Genomic DNA, 21,697 nt, shown 5'->3' on the forward strand with positions numbered 1-21,697 from the left:
CAGTTAAAAACAAAAACCATACACACGTTCTCTGATGGGTTAATGCTTATAATCATAAATATTGTATATCTTCAGCGCTGTCTGATTTATGTACATTTTTAGAAAACTCTCCTATGCACAGATAAATAATTACAAGTTGGTTTCAAAGGGATGTTCGTTGACCACCACATCCAAATATCAGCAGGAAGTCGAGGAGGGGGGTAATTTGCTTCCAGACTTGTCAACTCTCACGGAAGTTTCTGGCACCTCCCATGGATGGGAGGAGAAGGGGGAAGATCTGTGTGATTCCTCCTGTGGCTTTGAACACCCTTAGCTAGGGCGATTTCTATAGAGAACATTGGTCCCAGTGAATTTAAATTAGAGAAAGCTGACTTCTTTGGGAATCCTAAAGGAAAGTCTTTCTTCATGGCTGAAAGCGTTTAGGAGGTAGACGGGGAAATTGCACATTGACTGTCACTTAAAAAAATAAAAAAAGACAATGACCCCAGCCATAAGTTACCTGGGATACTTCAACACCTCCGCACACTGATCTCAAAACGATTGCCTTCTAGCTGGGCTCTGGTGGCTCACACCTGTCATCCTAGCTACTCAGGAGGCTGAGATCTGAGGATTGTGGTTCAAAGCTAGCCGGAGCAGGAAAGTCTGTGAGACTCTGATCTCCAGTGAACCACTGGAAAACCAGAAGTAGTACTGTGGCTCAAGGGGTAGAGCACTCATCTTAAGCTGAAGAATTGAGGGACAGTGCCCAGGCCCAGAGTTCAAGCCCCACAGCCAACCAAAAAATAAAATAAGATTGTCTTGTAACATCTTGGTGTTTCCTCCAGCAAAATACCAGATCACTTAAGTTTTGTGTGGTGAGGATGATTGTCCAATTTCAGCTCACAGTGCACCTTAAGTCTCGGATTTTTTTTTTCTTTTTCTTTCTAGAATCGAGGAAACTTTTATCTTCAAGATTGACCCTCAAGAATCTGGAAGTCGTTCGTGTGATCTTTGGCCAGCAGGGGGCTGGAGCGGCATGTTTCCGAGGTGCGTGGGTTTTTTTTCCAGAAGGGGTCATTCTCTTCCACACCTTTTTTGTCTTTCTTTATGACTGAGGAGGCTGGCAGGCCTAGGACTTTGGAATTAAGTGCTTAAAAAGGAAAAAAAAAAGCCAGGCGCTGGTGGCTCATGCCTGTCATCCTAGCTACTAAGGAGGCTAAGATCAGAGGACTGTGGTTCAAAACCAGCCTGGGCAAGAAAGACTATGAGACTCTTATCTCCAATGAACCACTAGAAAAAAACCCCAAAAGTGGGGCTGTGGCTCAAGTGGTAAACAACTCGCCTTGAGCTGAAGAGCTCAGGGATGGCACCCAGGCCCAGAGTTCAAGCCCCATGACCACCCCCAATAATAACAAATAACCAAGGCAAGTGGCTGCCAACTCGGATCTCCAGGGAAGGCAGGGAGATGGGGGGGGGGTTGGATCTCAGGCCATGGGGGCTGGGCCTCTTCTCTTGAGTCGGCGCTTGATGAACGTCCCCAAGGCCACCAGTGGGATACACATGGTGGAAGAGGCCACCAGCAGCCCGATGATGGCCAATGCGTGGGGAGGGTAATCCTTCGTCACCAGCCGTCCCTAGAAGGAGAGACGGAGCATGACTGGGAGGGAAGAACCTTCCTTCCCATCCTTCCATCATGACTGCCCATCCCTCCCCTCCGGCTAGCTGGACAGGTCACGTCCCGTGGGAACAGGCTTGTGGAGCTGTACCTAGGTCACCCTGGGTGTGGAGCTGGTGAGCAGAGCCACCTGTGAAGATCAGCCCGGATACCTGAGCACAGGGCTGCTCTGTCTAGACCAGAACTTTCTTGGTCTGTGTGTCTGTCTGTCTATCTGTCATGGGGATTGAACTCAGGGCCTGGGCTCTGTCCTTGAGTTTATTGTGCTCAAGGCTACCACTCTACCACTTGAGCCCCAGCTCCATCCACTTTTAGCTTCTTTTTCTTTTCTTTTTTTTTTTTTTTTGGGGGGGGGGAGATAAGAGCAGCACAGATTCTCCAGGCTGGCTTTGAAATGGGATCCTCCGATCTCAGCCTCCTAAGTGACTAGCCCTGTGGGTATGAGCCACAGCAGAACTTTCTGTGGAAGGCTCTGGGGGTCCATTTTTTGTTTTTCCTTGTTAGTCATGGGGCCTGAACTCTGGGCCTGGGCACCGTCCCTCAACTTTTCAGCCCAAGGCTGGCGCTCTACCACTTGAGCCACAGCACCACTTCTGGTTTTCTGGTGGTTCATTGGAGATCAGAGTCTCATGGACTTTCCTGCCCGGGCTGGCTTTGAACCCTGATCCTCAGACCTCAGCCTCCTGAGTAGCTTTGTGTGCCCTTCTGTCCGATGTGGAACCCATGGTGTGTGGGGTCAGGGCTGAGGGGGGGACTTCTGTGGGGACACTGTGTGGGGAAAGGGCCACAGGGAGGCTCCGCAGGGGCCTTGTGGTACCTGCGTGGCATCCCAGGCTTGGTACTGCAGGGTCCCCGTGAGGATGTAGTCACTCAGGTAGAAGAGGAAGAGGCTGATGATGATCAGCGGGCTCACACAGGCCCACATGATCTTCCAGTACCAGTTGAGCGTGCGACCCGTTGTGGCCTGAAGGTCCCTTTCAAATCTATTGGGATCACGTGGAGAGAAGATCTCTGCATTGTTCATGTAGCAAGAAGTCAGGGGGTGCGGGGTCCCCTGCACCCAGGAACATTCTATCCCGGGTGCCACTCCTAGGATAGAGACCCCCCTCCCCCAATTCCCGAGCGCCCCTCTTCCATCCCTTCTGGGGATGGCATTGGGGTAGGAAGGAGAGAATGGCTGTGGCGTTCTACCCATGAGGGACATGGGGACATCTCGTGGTGGGCTGGCCTTTGGGGGAAGGCCTGCAGTGGGGAGCCTGGAGCCGGGGGAGAGCACAGTTCCCACCCTGGCTTTGCTAAGCCTGACTGTGACATGGAGAGGTCTGGTGGCCCCGATGGACTTCCTGCAATACCCTGAATGGCCACGAGATGGCGGTGTCCCCCCACAAGCCGGGAAAACCAACCAGCACCTAGAAATCCATTGCTCCCACCACAGCCCTTTGACGGACTGGTGTGGCCCTGTAAGGCTCTGATCATGGGAGATGCCTCAGGCCCATAGATCCACGGGGTTCAGGGTGCCTCCCCGTGATGCGAAGGGGGAAAACAAATACAAGAAATAGAGGAAGGAGCTATTCACCGCGCACACACACTGAGGCAGAGGGAAGGTGATTCACTGAGATCTGAGGACAGGGAAGGAACTTGGAGAGCAGCACTAAGCTGCAAGTTGAGGATGAGTGCTATCCGTGTGGAGTGGGGGAGGGGGAGACCGCGGCCCACCTGCTCACCTCCTCAGCCCGTACACATAGCACACGGCAATGATCTCCACCAGGACCACGAGCAGCACGGACAGCGTGGCCGAGTAGTCATTGAAGATGTCAAACCAGTAGCTCCCCGCCTCCATGGTGAACACCAGGCCAATGGCGCAGCTGCTAAGGCACAGCAGACCTGGGCACGAGACCACCTGCTCAGCCCCTGCTCCTCCTGCTTCTCCTCCTCCCTCCCTTCCTCCCTCCCTCCCTCCCTCCATCCCTTCCTCCCTCCCTCCCTCCCTCCTTCCTTCCTTCCTTCCTTCCCTCCTCCTTCCCTTCATTTCCTCCCTCCCTCCCTCCCTCCCTTCCTACCTTCCTTCCTTCCTTCCTTGTTCCTTCCTTCCTTTTTCTCTTTTAGTCTCTTTCTTCCTTTTCTCTTTCTTCTTTTCTCTTCCTTTCTTTCTTTCTCTTTTTCTTCTCTTTTCTATCCTTCCTTTATCTCTCTCTTTCTTTTCTCTCTTCCCTCCTTTCTTTCTTTCTTTCTTTTTCTCTCTCTCTCCCTTTCTTTCTTTCTGTCTTTTTCTTTTTCTCTTCTGTCCTTCCTTTATCTCTCTTTCACTTTCTTTTCTCTCTCCTTTCTTTTTTCCTTTCTTTCTCTTTCTCCCTTTCTCTCTCTCTCTTTCTTCTCTCCTTCTTTTTATCTTTCTTTTTTCAGTCGTGGGGCTTGAACTCTGGGCCTGGCACTGTCCCTCAGCTCTTCAGCTCAAGGCAAACGCTCTACTACTTGAGCCACTTAAAGTTTTTTCTGCTTATGTGGTGCTGAGGAATTGAACCCAGGGTCTCATGTATGCAAATCACTCTACCACTGAGCCACTTCCCAGCCACTTGCTTTCCTTCCTTCCTTCCTTCCTTCCTTCCTTCCTTCCTTCCTTTCTTCCTTTCTTTCTTTCTTTCTTTCTTTCTTTCTTTCTTTCTTTCTTTCTTTCTTTCTTTCTTTCTTTCTTTCTTTCTTTCTTTCTTTCTCTCTCTCTCTTTTTTTTTTTTTTGGTTGGCCGTGGGGCTTGAGCTCTGGGTCTGGGCGCTGTCCCTCAGCTCTTCAGCTCAAAGCTAGTGCTCTACCCCTTGAGCCACAGCATCACTTCCGGATTCCCCTCTGCTGGCTGCCCGACTCTCACCTGAGATGACCTCCTTGGGCAGGTATCTGGAAATGAGCTTGCTGTCTGTCAGAGGGGTGAGAATGGCGGTGGTGTTTCCCAGCATGCTCCCCACACCCAGCATCAACAGCATGAAGAAGTACAGCACGGACCACAGCTGGGACACCTCCATGTTTTTAATGGCCTCGGTATAGACGATGAAGGCCAGGCCCGTGCCCTGGACAGCCTGCTCGTGGCGAGGAAGAGACCGGTTATGCACCCAAGAGACCAGTGATCTAATGCATCCAGTGCTAAGCATCTTGTAGAGGACCTTGGAAATGGCTGTGAACAGCCACATTCTGGCCTGTACCTTCTACCTACCCTGCTCAACAGGACCGATTACAAATGGGAGCTGTGGCCAGGCACCGGGGGCTCACACCTGTCATCCTAGCTCCTCAGGAGGCTGAGATCTAGAGGATCACGGTTCAAAGCCAGCCTAGGCAGGAAAGTCCATGAGACTCTTATTTCCCCTGCACCACCAGAAAACCAGAAGTGGCGCTGTGGCTCAAGTGGTAGAGAGCTGAAGAGCTCAGGGACAGCACCAGGCTCTGAGCTCAAGCCCCACAGCTGACCAAAAAAGAAAAGAAATGGGTGCTGTGCAGAATTCATGCAGTGAAAATGTATAGAGGACGCTGTCATTTTCCATGACCTCTCATGCCCCAGATGACATACATTCCTAATAAAAACATAATAAAATGCTGTTAGGATGCTTTCTACTTCTAATACTGTGAATGACTAGGTGTCCTGTAACCCCAGCTTCATTAATTATTCATTAATTATTTTTTCCCATCCTGAGGCTTGAACTCTGGGCCTGGGCGCTGTCCCTGAGCTCTTCAGCTCAAGGCTAGCGCTCTACCACTTTAAGCCACAGCGCCACTTCTGGTTTTCTGGTAGTTCCTGGGAGATAAGAGACTCACAGACTTTCCTGCAGGGGCTGACTTTGAACCTCAATCCTCCAATCTCAGCCTCCTGAGTAGCCAGATTGACAGGCATGAGCCACCAGCACCCACCTAGATTGGTCTATGTGACTTTTTATGCTAGTGCTATGATGTTTCCATTATATCTATAGCTTCGAAGTCAAGCTTTGTTCTTATAATACCCTATAATCAATAATATTATCCAATCACCCCATATCGAATACAATATCCAGGTTTCACCAGAGAAAACATTAATATCCAGAATATATGACAATATCCAAGAGCTATAGCAAGCTTCACTGAAAACTCAAAAGGAATCAAAAATGTCATCAACAAATAGGCTTGTACATATAGTTCTCAAAAGATGCACGACTGGCCAATAAATCCACGAAGAAAGCCAAAGAAGGGTGATTTTGATCACCCGTTATGGAAATAGCACAATGGTACTACAAGTTGCAAAAGGAAAACAAATTCCAAACCCCAAGTGACAAAGTATTTCCAAGAAAATGCATCCTGACAGGGAGCGCTGGGTGCTTAGCACATTCTGTTCCAATCACATAACAAATGAAGCCTGTTAGGACTTTCTCCTCTTTTGAAAAGCTGGGAAAGAGAGAAAGGAAGGAAAAAACTCCAAAGAAGGATTCAAATGAGGTGGTCGAATCTCTTGTTTCTCATTTGCAGGGAGGAGAATTCAGTTTCCTGATTCTCACAGACAGAAGCCGCGCGGATTTTCCCAGGGCCTTACCGTGTCCAGCTCTGATTCCAAGCTGCAGTTCTTAATCTGGGAGAACACTTGGCTGTATTGGCTTGGGTAAGTGGAGGCTAGGTAGTCCTTGACTTGTTCTAGGTTGCTGGCTGTTACAGAGCCATCTTCGAGTTCAAAAGAATTGGTCAGCAGTAGAATCACCCTGCATTAGAGACCATCAGTGTGATCTTCACTGAGGGGAAAGGCACTGATACCTGAAGCCGCAGTAGCTCAGGTTCAAGGCTGACCCCTCTTCCTTCCTGCCTATGTGAATCAGGGAATCTGTGGGCTGGTGAACTTTTTTTTTTTATTTGCCAGTCCTGGGGCTTGAACTCAGGGCCTGGGCGATGTCCCTGAGCTTCTTTTGCTCAAGGCTAGCGCTCGACCACTTGAGCCACAGCACCACTTCCAGCTTTTTCTGTATCCATGGTACTGGGGAATGGAACCCAGGGCTTCATGCATGCTAGGCAAGCACTCTACCACTAAGCCATATTCCCAGCCATTTGCTGGTTAATTGAACTTAAGAGTCAAGGATCTCACAGACTTTCTCCTGCCTAGACTGGCTCTGAACCATGATCCTCAGATCTCAGCCTCCTAAGTAGCTGGGATTATAGGCGTGAGCTGCTAGTGCCAGGCCCTAGAGCTGCTAGTGTCAGGCTCTAGGGCATTCTATCTATCTATCTATCTATCTATCTATCTATCTATCTATCTATCTATCTATCTATCTATCTATCTATCTATCTATCTATCTATCGTACCAGTTCTGGAGCTTGAATTCAAGGCTAGCACTCTACTACTTGAGCCACACAGCGCCACTTCCAGTTTTCTCCATGTACGTGGTACTAAGGAATCGAACCCGGGGCTTCAAGCATGTTGGGCAAGCACTCTACCACTGAGCCACCTTCCCAGCCTGGTCAGTGACCTTTCTAAAGCACAAGATGACTGTGGGTGACTTGGCTGGACACCTCCGATAGAAACGGGGTTCACCACGGGAACCAAACTCACACAGTGGGGCCGTGTGAGGGTGGAAATGTCCCACCATCTGTCTAGTCATCTGTGGGGACAGAGGACTTGAATGTGGCTCATGCCACCGAGGAACTAACTCGATGTAGAGGTAGCATTATTTAACTGCCATAGCCACAGGCAGATCCCATGATTTCAATGGATGTTAATTCATGTCAATTGAAACTGTGTGGTCTGTGTTGGCCTAGACTCATCATGTCAATGCTGGCAGTCTGCAACAGACCCCCTCCCTCGAGGACCCCAGCGTGGGTGAACTCTGCCCATCCCTGACCTTCTCCTTTCTGCTTAGAACCTTAGGGGCCCCAACTCCCAAGACCAAGATGGCCTCGCTCACTTGTTCAAGCAGTCCTCGTAGTTGAAGGTGGCTTTGAAGCCATAGATGGAGAAGGTCACGATGCTGGCAAAGATGGAGGTGGAGCTGTTGATGAGGGACACAATGATGGCGTGTTTCTGGCAGTTGTTGGTGGGGTCGTTGTAGCTGGCGAAGGCGATGAGGCTACCAAACCCCAGGCCCAGAGAGTAGAAGATCTGTGTGGCCGCGTTGATCCATGTCTTCGGGTTGACCAGCATATCGAGCTAGAAGGTCGGCAGAGACAAGACCGATGAGCCCTGGTCTCGGATCCCTTGGTCTCACAGCCAAAGGAAGCAAAGCCCAGAGGCAGAGGTCTCTGATCCTAGCACACAGGTGCTAGAACTAGCCCAGCTCTCCCGACCCTGGTCTATGCTTGTGAATTCCCCGCTGACCAACTACTCAGGCTAGGAGGAATCCTAGCCTGTGATGTACCATAGGTAGCGTGGGATCTGCCCACTTAGCCCTGCAGGCATCTAACCTGCAGAAATCCAGTAGAGACAGCCTGGGGGGGGGGGTGGTGGTGGTGGAAGGAAGGCTTGAGCTTCCTTCAACAATGGCTTCAGGAAGCCTTTGAAACGAAGGTGGCTCTCACTGTAGCGTTTGGGGGAAGCTGCCACATGCATCTGCTTCTGGACACTAGAATTACTCATTCAAAAGCCAGCCCGGGCCCCCTCCCCAAGGAATCCCAACCAGAGGGGCCCGGAGAGGAGACAGTGGGGACCTGGAGGGAAAGGACATGTGGATGTGAGGGAGAAATGCCAGAGCCTGTGGTGAGCAGGGGAGAGAGGAAGAGTCTGGCTGGGGTATGGAGGAGACTTGAGCAGGGAGGACAGAAGGGAACCGAGCAGAAGGGAGCTGTCTGGGGTCAGTGAAGGCAGCCAGAGGAGCTAGAAGGAAGACAAGGGGACCTCCTCTTTCCTAGGAGGTAGCCCAACACCCCTCCCCGATGTGAAACATACTCCTTTATCACCCAGCCCAGAGGCCCACGCCAGCCTCCATCTTTCCCTCCTCTCAGCCCCTCCTGCAAGATGGCGGCCGTACACATACAGGGAGGCCCAAACCTTGGGAGTGAACATGTACAGCAGCCCATTGGTGGCTCCGTGCAGCGTAAGGCCTCTGATCAGGTAGATGATGAGCACGCAGTAGGGCAGCAAGGCCGTGAAGTAGACCACCTATGGCAATCAGAGGGCAGCGTCAATCTTCCAGGTGGGTGGAGACATATCAGGGATGTATTTCAGGCACTGCCCTGCTGGCTTCTTAGGTACCTGGGTTTCTCACCACCAGGATTCTCCCATTGAAAGAAAGAAAGAGCCAGGTGCCAGTGGCTCAACCTGTCATCCTAGCTACTCAGGAGGCTGAGATCTGAGGCTCACGGTTCAAAGCCAGCCCAGGCAGAAACCTCCTTGAGACTCTTATCTCCAGTGAACCACCAGAAAACCGGAAGTGGTTCAATGGCTCAAGGGGTAGAGCGCTTGCCTTGAGCTGAAGAACTGAGAGATAGCACCCAGGCCCAGGGTTCAAGCCCCACAACCGACAAAAAAAGAAAAAGAAAAAAATGAGAAGAAAGCTGGGCACCAGTGGCTCATAGTTATCATCCTAGCTACTCAGGAGGCTGAGGATCTGAGGATGGTTGGGTTGAATCCAACCTGCGCAGGGAAGTCTTTGTGACCCTTCAATGAACCAGCAAAAAAAAAGAGCCAGAAGTGGATGTGTGGCTCAAGTGGTAGAGCACCCAGCTTTGAGCTACAAATTGGCTAAGCAAGACTGCCAAGCCCTGAGATCAAGCCCTAGAAGAAATTAATGACCCAGCATGCCCTAATTTGACCATTTAATGACGCACCCCTCTCTCTCTCCCAAGACCTCATTCTTCCTCTCTTTAAACCTCACACGTCTGTACTCTGAGCTTAGTTTTTCCTCTTCCCACAGTGTGCTGTCACGAATCTCCTCTCTCTGTCCTCACATCACTCCTCCCCCCCACCTCTGTCGCATGAGAGGAAGTGGCCAGACCTGACAGATGTGTAGAACCAATCCCCTGGGGTCAGGCCTGTGTCTAGTGTCAGGAAAAATAACACACAGTGAATGTGTTACTCGCAGTAAATTAACCCTCCAGCGACAGCATCTCTGCATCTCCCACAGCTGCTAAATTCCTTTCCTTCCTTCCTTCCTTCCTTCTTTCCTTCCTCCCTCCCTTCCTTCCTTCCTTCCTTTTTCTTTTTTGCCACTGCTGGGGCTTGAATTCAGGGCCTGAGCACTGTCCCTGAGCTTCCTTGGCTCAAGGCTAGCACTCTACCACTTGAGCCACAGCTCCACTTCTGGCTTTGCCTGAGTAGTTTATTGGAGCTGAGATTCTCACAAGGACTATTCTGCCCGGCCAGCTTCTAACCACGATCCTCAGCTCTCAGCCTCCTGAGGAGCTAGGATGACAGGTGTGAGCCATCCGTCCCTGGTCTGATTTCTTAATATATATGGAGGAGGGACTCATACATAATTTATTTAATTTGATGATGTCTCTGGCATTGGCTTCCTCCTGCATTCTGCTTTTGCAGGTCGGGCCTTACACAAGGGGTGCTTTGGACTTAAGGACTTCAGTTGTTACAGTGGGTCCCTTTCTCGTGTCTTAGTTTGTCCTGGGCTAGAAGCCCTGCAAAGCCGGATGGCGAATGTTCTCATTCTCTGCAGACCAAGGAATGCTCAAGTTGAAAAGGAGAATTACAACAGGTACTTAGAAACGATTCGTGTTGAGGAACACTGGCTTGTTTAGGCTGTATGCTCAGAAAAGGGTCACAAGGGGCTGGGAAGGTGGCTCAGTGGTAGAGCGCTTGCCTTGCATGCCTGAGGCCCTGGGTTTGATTCCTCAGCACCACATAAGCAGAAAAAGCCAGAAGTGGTGCTGTGGCTCAAGTGGTAGAGCGCTAGCCTTGAGCTGAAGAGCTGAGGGACAGCGCCCAGGCCCAGAGTTCAGGCCCCAAGACCAGAAAAAAAAAAAAAAGGGTAACAAATCACAGAAGAGAGCTTGGGACTCCTGTCTCTGTGTTATGTGACTCATACATCTCTACCGGGAGTCTCCTTCTTCTGCAATCTGGCCGATAAATCATGGGGCTTGAACTCAGGGCCTCTTCCTCTTGCTTATGCTCTACCACTTGAGCCACACCTCCACTTCTGGCTTTTGCCCGTTCATCAGAGATAAGAGTCTTGAAGACTCTTTTTCTTGGTCAGTCCCAGAACTTGAACCCAGGGCCGGGGCGCTGTCCCTGAGCTCTTCAGCTCAAGGCTGCCATTCTACCATTTGAGCCACAGTACCACTTCCAGTTTCATAGTGGTTTGTTGGAGAGCGTAAGAGACCTTCCTACCCGGGCTGGCCTTGAACCACGATCCTCAGATTTCAGCCTCCTGAGTAGCAGGGATGACAGGTGTGAGCCACCGGTGCCCAGTGCCGTTCATTTATGGCTTGTGGCTGAGAGCAGAGACACTGGGTCCCCAACTCACCTTGCCAGTGGTCTCGGTCCCCCGTAGGATGCACAGATACACCATCAGCCAGGCCAGGATGAGGCACAGCGCGGGCTCCCACTGCATGGTCCCGTTCTCCTGGATGGACGGCGAGATGTTGAGGGTTTTCCTGTACCAGAAATACTGCGTGGATGAGGCCTTCTCACACTCCTCCTCGTAGCCTGTGCGGTTTGCATTCAGCGGGCACACGGACCACGGCAGGGGGTCCTTTGCGATCAAGCCGGCATGGGGGGGGAGGAGAAGAGGAAGGTTGGATGAGCAGGATGGGAAGTGTCCTAAATATTTTCTCTCTCCCTCTTTCTGTCTCTCCTCATGAGACTGGACCAAATGGTACAGCACCAAATGCTGGCCTCACAAGAGGCCAAACTATTGATGATCTAGAGAACACTCATCTGATCTAGGACTTGAAGAAACTTTTTGGCACTCTGAGCTCAATGAAGCTGTTTGCAAGTCAGCGGCCTTGAGGATCTCCATATAGCAAATAGGAAGCTCTCTATGCCGGGCACTGGTGGCTCACACCTGTCATCCTAGCTACTCAGGAGGCTGAGATCTAGAGGATCGCCATTCAAGGCCAGCCCCGGGCAGGAAAGTCCATGAGACTCTGATCTCCCATGAACTGCCAGAAAACCGCAAGTGGCTAGCCTTGGGGGAAAGAGATCAGGGACAGCACTTAGGCCCTGAGTTCAAGCCCCAGGACCACCACGACCACCAACAACATTGGCCATGGCTCCCTGATTTAGGCACCCTTCCCTTGGTTTGAGCACCTCTGCTTCCCTCAGCCCCTCCTGTCACTTGCAAGCTCCCCCCAAAGCCCGGCATACACACACACACACACACACACACACACACACACACACACACACACATCCCTAGGCCTGCAGCCCTTCGTCTTCTCCCTTTCTCGCTCCTGGTCTTGTCTGGACAACAGCTCACCTGGAAAGAATGGAAAATGTACCAGAACCCCCAGGCGTTAATGACGTTGTAGTACGTAGACACGAAGAAGGCCACCACCATGCTAGCGATGCCTACAAGGAAGCAGAGGGCCGCGCCCAGGACCAGGTATGGGTGGCCCCATCCCACAATACCCCTGTGGAGACTGCCTCCCCCCACCCCCCCACCCCCGTTCTGGGACAGGACAGAACTGATGGCGGTAGTCAATGACCCTGGATCGGGTCCTGAAGGTCAGGGGGAAAGGGCTGCAGGGGCCTGGGTGGATGGGTGGGTTGGTGGAGGGATGGGTGGATGAGTGGGTGGATGAGTGGGTGGATGGATGGATGGATGGATGGGTTCTGCAGCACTCTGGGGACCTGTGTCTGGAAAGGAACTGGAAGGCCCACGTACCAACTCCGCCCAGGTAGGGGCTGATGGTCTTCCACGTCCCCAGGCTGCCCTGCCGCATGCGCTGTCCAACGGCCAGCTCCAGGTACATGAGTGGCATTCCCTCCACGACCAGCATGATGATATAAGGGACCAGGAAACTGCCTGGGGGCATCCGGAGATGACGGCTGGGCTAGCACTGTGGACAGCCTCCCTTTGCCATCCACCTGCCTCTGTGCCTCCACCTCACCTTTGTCACGCCTTCCCACCTCCCTCCATCCGCCATGGAAATTCCTCCACTCCGCTTCCATTGCTCTCCCTGCATGTTCGCCACTCCACACATCTGTCCATCTGTTGTCTCTCTGCCCCATTCACCTACTGATCATCCATTCACCCTTCATCAAACCACCGATCATCCATCTACCCAGCAACCCATCCACCCACCCCATCTATCCATCCATCCACCCACCCACCCACCCATCCAGCCAGCCACCCAGCCACCCATCCATCCATCCATCCATCCACCCACCCATCATCCATCCATCCACGCACCCATCCACCCATCCATCCACCCACCCACCCCATCCATCCATCCATCCACCCACCCACCCACCCACCCACCTACCCACCCATTCATCCATCCAGCCAGCCAGCCACCCAGCCACCCACCCCTTCCATCCATCCATCCACCCATCCACCCATCCACCCATCCATCCATCAATCCACCCATCCATCCATCCATCCATCTATGCACCCATCCACCCATCCCATCCATCCACCCATCCACCTACCCAATCCATCCATCCATCCATCCACCCACCCACCCATCCATCCATCCATCCATTCATCCACCCACCCAATCCATCCATCCATCCATCCATCCATCCATCCACCCACCCACCCATCCACCTACCCATCCATCCATCTATGCACCCATCCATCCATCCATCAACCCACCCACCCACCCATCCATCCATCCATCTATCCACCCACCCACCCACCCATCCATCCATCCATCCATGCACATATTCACCCATCCATCCATCCACCCATCCATCCATCCATCCATCCATCCATCCACGCACCCATCCACCCATCCATCCACCCATCCACTCAAGCACCCATCCATCCATGCACCCACCCACCCACCCAATCCATCCATCCATGCATCCATCCATGCATCCATCCATCCACCCATCCATCCATCCATCCACCCATCCATCCACCCATCCACCCAAGCATCCATCCATCCATGCACCCACCCATCCATGCACCCATCCACCCACCCAATCCATCCATCCATGCATCCATCCATGCATCTATCCACCCACCCATCCACCCATCCATCCACCTATCCACCCACCCAGCCACCCATCCATCCAACCATCCATCCATCCATCCATCCACCCAGTCACCCAGCCACCCACCCCATCCATCCATCCATCCACCCACCCATCCACCCATCCACCCACCCAATCCATCCATCCCTCCATCCATCCATCCACCCATCCCTCTCTATCAATGGCACAGTCACGTCAGCTGTTGAACATCTTTGAATACTTCTAATCCAGAGGCAAATTTCTACTGTTTCCAAAGGTCTCTGCTGGCCTGGCCCTATTGCCTTGTCCCCGGCCAGCTTCCCCTTCATCTGTTTTTTTTTTTTTTTTCAATTGGCTTTTTTTTTTGAGGGGGGAGGTCACTCATGGGGCTTAAACTGAAGGCCTGGGCGCTGTTCCCCCTGAGCTTCTTTTGCTCAAGGCTAGCACTCTACCACTTGAGCCACACTGCCACCCTCTGGTTTTTCAGTGGTTTATTGGAGATAAGAGTCTCATGGACTTTCCTGCCCAGCCTGGCTTCGAACCGTGATCCTCAGATCTCAGCTTCCTGAATAGCTAGGATGACAGGCATGAGCCACTGGTACCTGGCTCTGCTTCAGATCTGGATCAGAGCTAGGACTGCCATGTGCTGTTTGTTCTGAACATCTCCCCTCCCCCCTTCACATGATCACCTGTCCAGCTGCCCCTCCACATGTGACTTTTTCCCAGGGGCCCTGATATCTTCAGAGATCATTCAGGACTTAGGAAGTATGTGTGTAGATGCAGGAGGGTCCCTCAGTACTGGGGTCTCTGGGCCACACCTCCCGATTACAGAGCACCTTCGTGTATATTTATTTTCGGTGGGGAACATTCTAGCTGTTTCATTTCAGTAAAGGATGCTATGAGTCAGATAGAGCTTCAAACTCTGTCATCCTAGCTCCTCAGGAGGCTGAGATCTGAGGATCATGATTCAAAGCCAGCCCAGACAGGAAAGTCCCTGAGACTCTGATCTCCAATGAACCACCTGAAAACCAGAAGTGGTGTTGTGGCTCAAGTGGTAGAGCGCCCGCTTTGAGCTGAAGAGCTGAGGGACAGCGCCCAGGCCCAGAGTTCAAGCCTCAGCATATAGACCCTCACCAGCCAGTGATACCTCACACCTGTTATCCTCAGCTTTTCCTGCTCAAGGCTGGCATGCTACCATTTGAGCCACAGCCTCCCCCTTCCGGCTTTGGGGCAGTTAGAGCTGAAAGTCTCTGGGTTTTGTCTGCCCATGTTGGCTTTGAACAGCGATCCTCAGATCTCAGCCTCCTGAGGAGCTGGGATGTGTGGTGGACAAAGCCCCCAGGGCCTGGCTCTGTCCAGCTTTTGTTCCATGTGAGGGTGGGGCCTGGACAGCCATTGCTCCTCCCCCTCCATTGCTCCTCCCCCTCCATTGCTCCTCCCCCTCCATTGCTCCTCCCCCTCCAGGCTGAGACCCTGGCTCCTCTCAGAGACTCCTTTGGGCCATCTACGGGCTTTCTCTCTACACCAAAGTGTGCAAGCATCCGTAGCTCCCACGAGAGTGGCTATTCCTTACACAGCTGCCCACTGCTGCAAAGTTAGAAAGGAATCTCACTTTCACTCAGTGTGTCAAACAGTAACCACAGCGTGTTTGGCAAGACCTGTGGTCCCTCTGCCGAGAAGCCTGCTGCCTTTGGTCAGGTGGAAATCCAAGGCTGCATGCCAAGGTAGGATCAGGGAAGCTGCAGGCCTCCCCCCCCAGATGCCACTAAACCCCCACAGCTGAGGAAGATGTACCCTGCAATTCTTTTCCGTTTCGTGCATCAACACGGGGATTCGAACTCAGGACCTCACGCTCGCATTTGGCTTTTTCATTCCAGGCTGGTGCTCTACCCTTTGAGCCACATCTCCCACTTCCTGGCTTTTTGCTTGGGAAGTATTTGGAGAGAAAATTCTCAGGGTGTTTTTCCTGCCCAGGTTGGTGTGGAACTTTAAACCCTCAGACCTTAGCCTCTCGGGGTAGCTAGGATTACGAACGAACATAGCTGGCAAATGAACCCATTTAGTTACTCCTGGGGACCTGTTTGAATCGTCATGTTTATGGGTGTCAGGATAAACACACCAAAGGGGTGTCTGACACTAAAGCTATTAGGAATATGCTCAGTTGGGGACCTGTGGCTCATACCTGTCATTCTAGCTACTCAGGAGGCTGAGATCTGGAGGATCAAGGTTGGAGGCCAGCCCTGGGCAGAAAAGTCTGAGAGACTCTTACCTCAATTTCAACAGAGAAAAGTAGGTAGCCTGACAGAATGTACTAGGGAGATTCAATATGGCCACCTGGTCTTCAGGTCTCCTCTCACAAAGAGGCAGGATTTATCTCCGGCCTGTGACTCTGGGCAGGCCTTGGAGGCTTGCTTCTAGTAGACAGTGGTGAAAGGGTACACATTTTGTTTTGTTCAATTTTACTTTTGACCTTTTAACCTTTGGTTTATATTAGTGTAGGTAACTGGATGTATATCGGACATGATTATAAATCCTGTATATCGGTGGAGATTAGATTAGATGTGTGTCCGCTGATATTATAATGAATTGGTTTATGTCTCTGTCAGGTCAAAGTCAGAAGGCAACCTTTGTATCTGTCATAAACTCCTGTCAATCCAATTTCAACTTTTAACTGGAATCAGATTTCAAATTTCAAGATTTTTCTTTCTGAAACAGATTTGCTGTCAGAAGCAAGGCTGTAGAGAGGTCTGGAAACTGAAAACAATGTTTTCTTTGTTCTTTGTTGCTGTTTTGTGTTTCTTTTCTTATTTGTTTGTTTATCGATCTTTGGGAGGAAAAGGAGAGGGCACAGAAATAGAGGGACAGAGGGTGAACAAATGCAGCAGTGAGACTCACGAGCCACCACGTGGAAAATGAACTATCCAATTTGTGGGTGGTGGACAGGAGGGAAAAACTGGGAGAGAGCACGGGAAGGGGTGATGTTATTCAAAAAGAAATGTCCTCTTGATCTGACTTATGTAAATTAGGTGCTCTGTACATCACCTTTTAAATAACAATAAGGAAGAAAGAAAGGAAGAAAGAAAGAAGGAAGGAAGGAAGGAAGGAAGGAAGGAAGGAAGAAGGAAGCAAGGAAGGAAGGAAGGAAGGAAGGAAGGAAGGAAAACCAAAGAAACTTGGCACCCATGGCTCACACCTGCAATCCTAGCTCCACAGAAGGCAAATTGAGGCTTGGAGGGGAGCAGAGTTTGTGCCAGCATCCAGCACCTCCGCATCCCTGGTTTCTTCCTGAATGTTCACTGCCTTAGACTTTGGCCTACTGCTGACTTAAAAAAAAAAAAAAAAAGGAATTTTTTTGTGAAGTTCCTTCAGCTACTCTCTGGCCCAATACCCCCACCCCTCCTTTTTTTTCTTCTTTTTCCGTTGAGCAGAATGTAATCTTAGAATTAACATTCCTTGGGCAGCCTCCACCACTCCAGCCTTCTGGGTTGGACCTTAATCGGCTTGATTCTCAGAGGTGTTTGGGCCCAGTCAGCTCTCTCATTATACTCATTATAAACAAGCTCTTTGTTTTTTTTGGGGGGGGGTTGGGGGTGGGGAGGGTGGAGGATGGCTGCTAGAAGGAGGTCACCCACGCTCCAGTGGCTGTTCTGATGTGACCCTCAGGTGGGCGTAAACAGTGGTAGGGGTGACACTGTCAGGAGGTGACATTTTTTTTTTTGTGTGTAGGTTGTGGGGCTTGAACTCAGGGCCTGGGCGCTGTCCTTGCACTCTTCAGCTCAAGGCGAGCGCTCTACCGCTTGAGCCACAGCACCACTTCCGGTTTTCTAGTGGTTTTATTGGAGATAAGAGTCTCATGGACTTTCCTGCTTGGGCTGGCTTTGAACCTTGATCCTCAGATCTCAGCCTCCTGAGTAGCTAGGATTATAGGCATGAGCCTATCATAATAATATATATAATATAATAATATAATAATCCTAGTGAGGTGACATGTTTTTATGTGTGTACCCCATACTGGAGCTTGAACTCAGGGCCTTACATTCTCATTTGGCTCTTTTTTTTTTTTTTTTGTCAGTCATGGGGCTTGAACTCAGGGCCTGGGTGCTGTCCCAAGCTTTTGTGCTTAAGGATAGAGCTCTACTACTCTGAGCCCTGGATCCACATCTGGTTTTTCTGGTGGTTCATCAGAGATAAGAGTCTCACAGACTATTCATGCTTGGGCTGGCTCTGAACCACGATCCTCAGATCTCAGCCTCCTGAGAAGTGAAAATGACAGGCCTGAGCCACGGGCACTTGGCATCGATTGGCTTTTTTGTTGTTGTTGTTGTTTGATGCTGGTGCTCTACCACTTGAGCCACGCTTCTACTTCCAACTTTTTGCTAGTTCATGGGGGAAATAAGCCCAGGCTGGCCTTGAACTGGGATCCTCAGATCTCAGTCTCCTGAGTGGCTAGGGTGACAGTCCCGAGCCACCTGCCCCTGGCTAGGAGGTGATTTCTTTGGTGACGAGACAGCCTTTTCCTTGCTTTCCTGCTTTCAGACCAGGTGTTTCTCTGCTTCCATTCCCCTGCTATGAGGATTGGACCAGTGGAAGGCAGAGAAACTCCAGTGTCTCTGACTGAGGGCTTATTAGGCTTGGTGGAGGAAGTCTGTATTAGGAGCTGAAGCCAAGATGCAGGCCATCCATCAAAGACTGAGGTTGGGGCAGAAAATGAACAGTGGGCAATGAGGGGTTCTATATTTATTTGGTGTCCAGGGTCCACTGAGCTGGGACAAGGTGTTTGGTCTTTATTCTCATCCTTCTCCTCGCACACAGCCATCTCCACCTTTCTACCCACCCTCCACACCCACCTTGCCACCTGTAGCCTGTCACCTGTCTGTCCACACATCTGTAGCTCAAGAGTCTCGTGTGAGCTGGAGGCCGGTGGCTCCTGCCTGTCATCCTAGCTACTCAGGAGGCTGAGATCCGAGGATGGAGATTCAAAGCCAGCCCAGGCAGGAAAGTCCGTGAGACTCTTACCTCCAATAAACCACTCAGAAAACCCGGGGTGGTGCTGTGGCTCAAGTGGTAGAGCGCTCTCCTTGAGATGAAGAGCTGAAGGACCGAGCCCACGCCCAGAGTTCAAGCCCCACGACTGACCAAAAAAAAAGAGTCCTCTGTGACAGGCCTGACGTTTCTCCTGTTTCTCCCTGATTGTTGAACTCAGACGTAGGTGCTTTCCCCTTAGCATTGTTGCTCACAGTTGGCACTTTACCACTTGAGCCACACCCCCATTTCTGACTTTTTGTTTGGGCTAGTGGATTGAAGAGTCTCTCTCAGATTACTCTGCCTAGGCTGGCTTTGAACTGTGATCCTTAGATCTCAGCTTGCTAAGCAGCTAGGATTCCACGCCTGAGCCAGTGGTTTTTTTTTAATGGGTTCAGTCTGGCCAATACTTGGATCTAACATTATTCATTGTGCCGAGGGGTGAAAAACCCTTGCTGATTAGAACATACCACACACACACAACACAAATACACAGACACACACACACACAGACACACACACACACAATACAAAGTAGAGGAAAATCACCCAGGGGTAAGTACTGTTAGCACTTTAGTATTTTCCTCCCATTTACTGTTCAGTGCATATTATCCAACATAATGGCATCAAATTTTGTATATCTGAAACTGCTTTGAGCCTCACATCCTCTTCTTTCCACTTAAGACATGACAGAAGAAAATACTCAGAGCCCCAGCCCTGGTGGCTCACGCCTGTAATTCTAGCTCTTCAGGAGGCTGAGATCTGAGGATCGTAGTCCAAAGCCAGCCCCAGCAAGAAAGGCCATGAGACTCTGATCTCCAACGAACCACCAGAAAACTGGAAGTGGCGCTGTGGCTCAAGTGGTAGAGCACCAGCACTGTCCTGAGGGACAGCGCCCAGGCCCAGAGTTCGAGCCCCAGAACTGGCCAAAGAAAGAAAGAAAGTGACCACATTTGTATTTTCTACCTTCCACCAAAATTCTTTCTATTTGAGAAAAATGGAACATTTGAGCAAAAAAAGAAAAGAAAGTTGCTACTCCATGGTCTCTTTTGCCATGTTGTCTTCCTTATGCTCCCTCCCCTGCCCCTTGGGCTGCTGCTGAGGAGTCTTTCCCAGCTGGGCACCCCCTCCCTGCCCCCCAAAAGGCACTGGAGGAAGCATGCACAAAGAAAACAAAACCCAAGCCATCAGCAAATAGCAACATCCACCCAAAACAAACCCAACCAACTTCCAGATTTAGGGTTGTTGGTTGCCTGGTTGGTTTCTGTTTTTTTTTTTTTTTATTCTTGTCTGAGCTTCTGAACTCCAACTCTTCTCCCTCCTTCTCCCCTTTCCCCAGCTAGATCTTTTTCCCTCACCCAATCCCTCAAGATCCCTAGATACCCCAAATGGCAAGCTCCCCAGGGGACCCGACTGCTGGACGGATGACAGCTTCCCTGTTGGCTTGTGAACACTTCCCAGCCTACACGTCTCTGAGCTGTAAGTCAAACCCTGTGGCCACCCTGTGGTGACAGGGGTGGGAAATGAGGGGGGGTGAGGATGGGGTAGGGGGGGGATTTGGCAATTTGAGGGCCAATCGCTGATACCCAGAGACTCAGCATCCAGATCGGTAAACTTGGGGTTCCCCCCCCTCAGTGTACCTCCAGGCTTGAGCAAGGTGTGTAGGGGTGGGGGGATGCTTGTCCCCATCCCTCCCCACGGGGGTGGGGGAGGTGTGAGGGGGCGGGCACTCACCTCCACCGTACATCTGGCACAGGTAAGGGAAGCGCCACACATTCCCCAGGCCCACAGCGAAGGAGATGCAGGCGAACACAAACTGCAGGGGGTTGCTCCACTGGGGCCGGGCTTTCTCCATGGCCAGCCAGCACCCAGAGTCTGTGCTGGGGCTCAGCCTGAGGATGGCCAGAGAGCCTCAGCAGCCGCCACCACCACACCACCGCAACTGCCACCACCACCTCTGGCCGGCCTTTTAATTGCTAATCTCATTAATGGCGGGGGAGGCGTGGCTGGTAAATGGATAATGGGGTGGTGACCCAGCCCCACCCCTCCGGGAGGAAGGCCCTGTTCCCACCCCTTCCCTCCCCCCCCAGTGGAGATCGGAGATCCTGGGGTGCTCCTCCTTCACCTCTTCCCTCCACCCCGGCTTTGCTTTGGCTGCAGAGCATGTGCAAAGGGACACACACACACACACACACACACAGAGTGTTCACTGGGTGTCAGGGATAGGGTCTGACAAGGCCCTGACAAGGGTATGTGTGCACACACATGCGCGTGCAAGCCAGTCCTGGGGCTTGAACTCGGGGCTGGGGTGCTAGTCCTTAGTGTTTTTTTCTTTTTTTAACTTAAGGCTGGTGCTCTACCAATTGCACCACGGCTCTCTTCCAGCTTTTTGGTGGGAGATCAAGGGTTTCACAGACTGAGGAGCTAGGATGTATGGGTGTGAGCCACCCCAATTTCCTGGCATGTTAATTTTTCGTGGGGCTTGAACTCTGGGCCTGGGCACTGTCCCTCAGCTCTTCAGCTCAAGGCGAACGCTCTACCACTTGAGCCACAGCGCCACTTCCGATTTTCTGGTGGTTCATGGGAGATAGAAGTCTCACGGACTTTCCTGCCCGGGCTGGCTTTGAACCGTGATCCTCAGATCTCAGCCTCCAGAGTGGCTAGGACCACAAGGCATGACCAAGGAGGTCTAGCCCGTCACCCGAATTTCCTCAGGAGGCTCAGATCTAAAGGATCACGGCTTGAGGCCAGAAAAAAAATAGTCTATGAGACTCCAACTCCGATGAACCAACTTAGCATGGTCCACCTTGGCTTTGATCTTGCTGGAGATGGACCTGTGGTAGTGTGTATGCTTTCATTCCCGTTAGACTGTGATAGACAACTGGCAGACGTTTGTGTTGTCTCTACTCGGGAGGCGGGGAGGGTAATCAGGAGCTTTGAACCAAACATTGATGGAAACC

General features: G+C 51.4%; 1 protein-coding gene across 1 annotated transcript in view; it reads right to left on the minus strand.

Annotated features, from left to right (window-relative positions):
• Positions 1–20,674, minus strand: part of LOC138823977 (sodium- and chloride-dependent transporter XTRP3A) — a 20,915-nt gene extending 241 nt beyond the window's left edge. The window contains exons 1-11 of the mRNA XM_070017534.1: positions 20,472–20,674; positions 12,421–12,561; positions 12,013–12,104; positions 11,059–11,286; positions 8,634–8,744; positions 7,555–7,796; positions 6,198–6,360; positions 4,518–4,722; positions 3,379–3,538; positions 2,472–2,637; positions 1–1,613 (exon numbers count right to left, since the gene is read on the minus strand). The exon at positions 1–1,613 is cut by the window's left edge and continues 241 nt beyond it. Of these exons, the coding sequence (XP_069873635.1) occupies positions 1,464–1,613; positions 2,472–2,637; positions 3,379–3,538; positions 4,518–4,722; positions 6,198–6,360; positions 7,555–7,796; positions 8,634–8,744; positions 11,059–11,286; positions 12,013–12,104; positions 12,421–12,561; positions 20,472–20,592 (1,779 nt within the window). The 5' untranslated portion in view covers positions 20,593–20,674 and the 3' untranslated portion in view covers positions 1–1,463. The remainder of the gene's footprint in view (positions 1,614–2,471; positions 2,638–3,378; positions 3,539–4,517; positions 4,723–6,197; positions 6,361–7,554; positions 7,797–8,633; positions 8,745–11,058; positions 11,287–12,012; positions 12,105–12,420; positions 12,562–20,471) is intronic.
• Between the last annotated feature and the right edge of the window lie 1,023 nt (positions 20,675–21,697).

This window comes from Dipodomys merriami, unplaced genomic scaffold (assembly GCF_024711535.1).
Source record: "Dipodomys merriami isolate MVZ:Mamm:240054 unplaced genomic scaffold, mDipMer1.0.p SCAF_125, whole genome shotgun sequence".
In the NCBI taxonomy this organism is placed as follows: domain Eukaryota; kingdom Metazoa; phylum Chordata; class Mammalia; order Rodentia; family Heteromyidae; genus Dipodomys; species Dipodomys merriami.